Source organism: Salmo salar, chromosome ssa26, assembly GCF_905237065.1.
Source record: "Salmo salar chromosome ssa26, Ssal_v3.1, whole genome shotgun sequence".
Lineage (NCBI taxonomy): Eukaryota > Metazoa > Chordata > Actinopteri > Salmoniformes > Salmonidae > Salmo > Salmo salar.
In genome coordinates, this window is record NC_059467.1 from 22,036,085 (window position 1) to 22,042,941 (window position 6,857).

The window sequence follows — 6,857 nt, forward strand, 5'->3', positions numbered from 1 at the left end:
TTAGTCCTTCTATGTTCAAAGAAACATGGCATCAAATCTCTTCAGTAGCCATGGGTGATATGACTACACAAAGGAATAAAATTAACTGATCAACTAAACCCAATACTTAATGCAACTGCTATTTCATGCACTATACGTTTTGCTTAGCTTAGATAGTTGTATTTTGATAAATTGTATCTGTCCCCACAGAGAGAAGCCCATGTGCTTTGCTCCACACCATCATGGCTGCTTTTCACTTCAGACAGATGTGTGTGTGGCTGCCCTGATCTTGGTTGCCATGGTGACATGGCACAGAGTTATTCACTGCCTGCCTGGAAACCGAGTTCCTGCTAATTGCTGTTGTCATGGCAACGAAGCAGCTGATGTAATAGTGGGAAAGGGCAAGAATCTTAACCCTTTTTAGATGCAGCCCTAAAATACCATGCACTTCTCCAAGAGCCGGGGTACGGGAGGATGTGCTGTAGTTAAATTAGTATTTGAATTAATGTAAAATATATCTATATATATGGATAACAAAAATACATTTAGGCCTCCAATTAAATATGGCACAAAGAAATTATGGATGACGAACAAAACATTTCTTATTGTGTTCTTTACACACAGTCTCAGTAATTACAAGTGGTCTTATTCTGGTTTTGTCTTAAAGATGGCAATTTGTTATGGCCTCATGGTAAACTGCAGTGTATTGATTTTTTCCAAGTCCATATGATTTAACCCTGCTGTGCCTCTACTTATGCAATCACTTGTTACAATAAAGGTTGCCTAACTGCAATGTCAGTGGTTGATTTAACAATAGCAACAGGTCATGTCATCAACAACAAGAGCCTTCGACGACTGCATCACTAACCCAACATCAAAACCAACATTCTGTGATTCTAGGGCCAAATGCTGATTGTCAATCTTTTACATGAGCAACAAGTAGAATAACATCACTGTTTCAGTACTTCCAAGGTTTAATAGCAACATTTCAACCACTTACTGTAGTTGCCTGATGAACACAGCATGCAGGTATTCATTTGGCATTATATACTGCTCCTGTTGGTGTTTTGTACACTACTCAATCTTGAACATGGACCAAACATTACTCAGAATTTGTTCATATTGTGTATGTACAGTTTGTGAGATTTTACTTTCTTACTCCCACCTCTTTGCTCCTTGTGGAGCATAAGTCTGCAACAAACCCACCCCACAAGGGTCCTTGACCTGCCCCGGGGTCGTCTCCTTTGTGGTGTCCAACAAAGGACTGTCGTGACTTTGACGTCTGATTACATCCTCAGTACATGACCTAGCCACCTGAGACTAGATTGGTTGACTTGGCATGACCCAAAGCCATGACAATACACATCTCTGACTGTAGCATGACCCTTGTCTTAAGATAACACTTCCAGACATAAAGGCAGTGTTTCTCTATGTGAACCACAGACATCAGAAATCCCTATCTCACCAGTCACTTCCAACAGGAAGAAAAGGAGGTTTAATGAGAGATGGCATTTTATCGAGTGTTTCTTACTAGAGGGCAGGGTCCCTTCTGTCCCACAGAGAAGGAGGTATGTAATTTTCACTTCCCCTGGGTCCTACAGAGTGACAGTGTGATGGGGGAGTACCCATTGAGAGGAATAAGGTTGTCATTAATGATGAACACCTCCAGTCCATCTACATTTAACCCTTGTATGTGACCAGCAACTCTAAACTTGTTTATTTGCAATTTGAGCGTAATCCAATGGAAAGTGCTTGATAAGATATCATTCTTCACTATAATTGTTACTAATTTGCAGGACTGGGCCTGGGATAGCTACTTGGATCAGATACCGCCAAGGAAAATCAGATTGTTTGTGATTGTGTCACATACTTACAGTGAGGGAAAAAATTATTTGATCCCCTGCTGATTTTGTACGTTTGTCCACTGACAAAGAAATGATCAGTCTATAATTTTAATGGTAGGTTTATTTGAACAGTGAGAGACAGAATAACAACAAAAAAATCCAGAAAAACGCATGTCAAAAATGTTATAAAATGATTTTTTTCTCGTGCTTCCGTCATTGCCGTGCTCGTTCCTCGTAACGTTGCCGTTCTGCTCTCGCTGCCTCCACCTGTTCCCATGGGAGGCAATCCCATCCAGCCTGGATCTCCTCCCACATCCAGGATCCCTTGCCATTCAAAATGTCCTCCCAGGTCCACTCCTGATCACGCTGCTTGGTCCTTTGGTGGTGGGATCTTCTGTGACGATCGTCAAAAGGAGTAGACCAAGGTGCAGCGTGTTGAATGCTCATGATAAATATTTATTTAAACTCAGAACACTAAAGCAAAACAACAAATAACGGAAACTGAACGCCACGTTCTGCAGGCTTTACAGAGCTATGCAAAAACAAGATCCCACAACCCCAGGTGGAAAAAAAAAACCCTACTTAAGTATGATCTCCAATTAGAGACAACGAGGACCAGCTGCCTCTAATTGGAGATCATCCCAAACAAAACCAACATAGAAAAACAAAACTAGAACATGAACATAGAAATACAAAACATAGAAAACTCCCCCGTCACGCCCTGACCTACTCTACCATAGAAAATAACATCTTACTATGGTCAGGACGTGACACTATGGCACTTGTCATTAGAGGGGCTATCGATCCGGTTTCCTAGCTTCCTAATCTGGCCCTTCATACAGTGTTATCATACCAACCTAATCATCCCAGCTTCTAATTGGCCCAATCAACCCCTCAACAGTCTCTTGCAAGTATCCAGTTGGCTGTTGTTGGAAATGAGAATGCATTCTCGATCAGGATCTACGTTTATAGATAAATGTATGACAAAAAAGAGAAATACAATTTTGAATCACTTATTCTACCAACTGTGTATCGACTACATGGACCACTGTAGTTATTGATGTGTCCTCTAGAGCGTTATCATATTTAAATCTTCTATATTGACACACCATACTTCCGGTTTTGATTACGATGTTCTCTCTTCACAGGGAAATAATTTGACATCAGCAGGGAGTGCATAAAGTGCATTTATTTACAAACTAGGAGATAAGACCCTCCCTGTGCGTTTATTTACAAACTAGGAGATAAGACCCTCCCTGTGCGTTTATTTACTAACTAGGAGATAAGACCCTCCCTGTGCGTTTATTTACTAGCTAGGAGATAAGACCCTCCCTGTGCGTTCGGCTCTGACATTTACATTTACATTACATTTAAGTCATTTAGCAGACGCTCTTATCCAGAGCGACTTACAAATTGGTGCATTCACCTTATAATATCCAGTGGAACAACCACTTTACAATAGTGCATCTAAATCTTTTAAGGGGGGGGTTAGAAGGATTACTTTATCCTATCCTAGGTATTCCTTAAAGAGGTGGGGTTTCAGGTGTCTCCGGAAGGTGGTGATTGACTCCGCTGTCCTGGCGTCGTGAGGGAGCTTGTTCCACCATTGGGGTGCCAGAGCAGCGAACAGTTTTGACTGGGCTGAGCGGGAACTGTGCTTCCTCAGAGGTAGGGAGGCGAGCAGGCCAGAGGTGGATGAACGCAGTGCCCTTGTTTGGGTGTAGGGCCTGATCAGAGCCTGAAGGTACGGAGGTGCCGTTCCCCTCACAGCTCCGTAGGCAAGCACCATGGTCTTGTAGCGGATGATTCTGTTCCCTTTCCTCTGATGTCGCTGTCACATAGACACTGATTTGTAATATGACGTTTTAAAAAAGAAGCATAAAAACATAGAGAGAGCAGATCATCAGGGGAAATAGCTAAATACTTAAAGTATAAGGACTAATTGGTGGAGGGAAAATAAACAGCATTAGAACCGTCCCCTTGAACCCTCTCACACCCTGTTGTCAAGACTAGAACATGAAGGCTTAGGAGGAGTTTGCCCCCAACTATTGATCTCACCACATGTATTTCATTATTTCATAGCAGCTATATATCTCAGTACTGATGCTGTCTGGAAAGCATGATCTCCACCTGAGGAGAGGCCTGTTACAACACTAAGACGCATGGACTGCTGACAGCTGATATTAAATTGAGTGCTGTCGCCTGGTGATGCAGGCTGTGAATGTATTGGGTGAGGAGTGGAAGGTCTCCCACAGGTTCTGACAGCCCCCCACAGCCCACCACACCGCTCCTCACAGTCCCCCCACAGCCCACCACACCACTCCTCACAGTCCCCCCACAGCCCACCACACCACTCCTCACAGTCCCCCCACAGCCCACCACACCACTCCTCACAGTCCCCCCACAGCCCACCACACCACTCCCCTCACAGTCCCCCCACAGCCCACCACACCACTCCTCACAGTCCCCCCACAGCCCACCACACCACTCCTCACAGTCCCCCCACAGCCCACCACACCACTCCTCACAGTCCCCCCACAGCCCACCACACCACTCCTCACAGTCCCCCCACAGCCCACCACACCACTCCTCACAGTCCCCCCACAGCGCACCACACCACTCCTCACAGTCCCCCCACAGCCCACCACACCGCTCCTCACAGTCCCCCCACAGCCCATCACACCACTCCTCACAGTGCCCCCACAGCCCACCACACCACTCCTCACTGTCCCCTCACAGCCCACCACACCCCTCCTCACAGTCTCCTCACAGCCCACCACACCGCTCCTCACAGTCTCCTCACAGCCCACCACACCACTCCTCACAGTCCCCCCACAGCCCACCACACTGCTCCTCACAGTCCCCCCACAGCCCACCACACCGCTACTCACAGTCCCCCCACAGCCCACCACACCGCTCCTCACAGTCCCCCCACAGCCCATCACACCACTCCTCACAGTCCCCCCACAGCCCACCACACAGCTCCTCACAGTCTCCTCACAGCCCACCACACCCCTCCTCACAGTCCCCCCACAGCCCACCACACCCCTCCTCACAGCCCCCCACAGCCCACCACACCACTCCTCACAGTCCCCCCACAGACCCCTATAATGCTCGTTTCTGCCCCCCATACTTCTCCAGTGCTCCTAGCCACAGGCCAGTTTAAGTTCTTATCATTGACTGGATTATAAGTGTTCAAATTAGCATTCACAGTCCAAACAACATATCAACAACAGCATCCTAATGGTCCAGTACAATGCAGACACACACACAACTCCAGTGTAGATTTGGCCTTGTGTTTAGGCATATTGTCCTGTTGAAAGCAGTGGGCTGGTAGGAGGAGCTATAGGAGGATGGGCTCATTGTAATGTCTGGAATGGAATTGATGGAACAGTATCAAACACATCAAACATATGGACACCACATGTTTGACTCCATTCCATTTATTCCATTCCAGCCATTACAATGGGCCTGTTCTCCTAAAGTTCCTCCCACCAGCCTCCTCAGGTTGAAAGTTTAATTTGTCTCCCAGTGTCTGGTGGAAAGCAGACTGAACCAGGTTTTCCTCTAGGATTTTGCCTGTGCTGTTCTTTTGTATCCTGAAACACTCCCCAGTTCTTAACGATTACAAGCATACCCATAACATGATGCAGCCAACACAATGCTTGAAAATATGGAGAGTGGTACTTAGTAATGTGTTGTATTTGATTTGCCCCACTCTGCATTCAGGACAAATAGTTAATTGCTTTGCCACATTTTTTGCAATATTACTTTAGTGCCATGTTGCATATTGTTTGAATATTTTTAGTCTGTACAGGCTTAAATCTTTTCACTCTGTCATTAAGGTTAGTATTGTGGAGTAACTAGAATGTTGGTGATCCATCCTCCGTTTTTTATCTTACCACAGCCATTAAACTCTGTAACCATTTTAATGTCACCATTGGCCTCATGGTAAAATTCCTGATCGATATCCTTCCTCTCTGGTGACTGAGTTAGGAAGGACGCCTGTATCTTTCTAGTGATTGGTTGTATTGATACACATTCCAAAATGTAATTAATAACCATGCTCAAAGGGATATTCCATTTCTTTAAAAAAAAAGATCTACCAATAGGTGCCCTTTTTTTGTGAGGCATTGGAAAACCTTTACTTAATAGTTACAAGGGTAAACCTGCTTTATCAGAGTTTTGGGACATATCCATAGGTGTAAACCTGCTTTATCAGAGTTTTGGGACATATCCATAGGTGTAAACCTGCTTCGTATGTAGATCTGGTTTATATTAGTATAGGGACTAAGTCAAAGGTGTAGTCCGGGTTTACAGTTTATGAGTAGTCAGGCTTCAGCACATTTAGACCTGGCTTAGTTGACTAATTGGGTTCAAGCACAGTTGCAGACTTTGTAGGTATGTAAATTGGAGCTGAAGTACAGGTGTAGACACCCTTGATTGCGTTGCATTCATTGCAATACACCCTCTCAGTTCAGATGCCAGACCGTTATCTATGCTAAGCAAATTAATGAGCAACATAAGTAGACATAACCTTTCAGCAGTATTCCAATATTCTTCCTTGTCATAAATAAAACAAGGACATCTGTTATCATATGTCATCACCACATTCCAGACCCAAGGTCTCATTTACAGTGCCTAGAAAGTATTCACACCCCTTGACTTTTTCCACATTTGTTGTATTACAAAGTGGGATTAAAATGGATTTAAATGGATTTTTCTATCTGCACAAAATACTCCTTAATGTCAAAATGGAAGAAAAATGTAATGTGTAAAAAAAGGATGAAAAATAAAACACTCATATAAAATGAGTATACCAAACATTAGGAACACCTTCATAATACTGAGTTACACCCCTTTTCCCCTCAGAACAGCCTCAATTTGTTTGGGGGCATAGACTCTACAAGGTGTCAAAAGCATTCCACAGGGATGCTGGCCCAGGGATGCTGACCCATGTTGACTCCAATCAATCAAATCAATCAAATGTATTTATAAAGCCCTTTTTACATCAGCCGATTTCACAAAGTGCTA

General features: G+C 44.4%; 1 protein-coding gene across 1 annotated transcript; it reads left to right on the forward strand.

The window, feature by feature from the left end:
* Positions 1-4,044: 4,044 nt before the first annotated feature.
* Positions 4,045-4,989, forward strand: LOC123730837 (leucine-rich repeat extensin-like protein 3). The gene has a single exon (XM_045709127.1). The coding sequence runs from the start codon at positions 4,045-4,047 to the stop codon at positions 4,987-4,989; it is 945 nt and encodes a 314-aa protein (XP_045565083.1).
* Positions 4,990-6,857: the final 1,868 nt, after the last annotated feature.

Coding starts and splice junctions, on each gene's coding strand:
- LOC123730837 (XM_045709127.1), top strand. CDS start 4,045: ATGTATTGGGTGAGGAGTGGAAGGTCTCCCACAGGTTCTGACAGCCCC.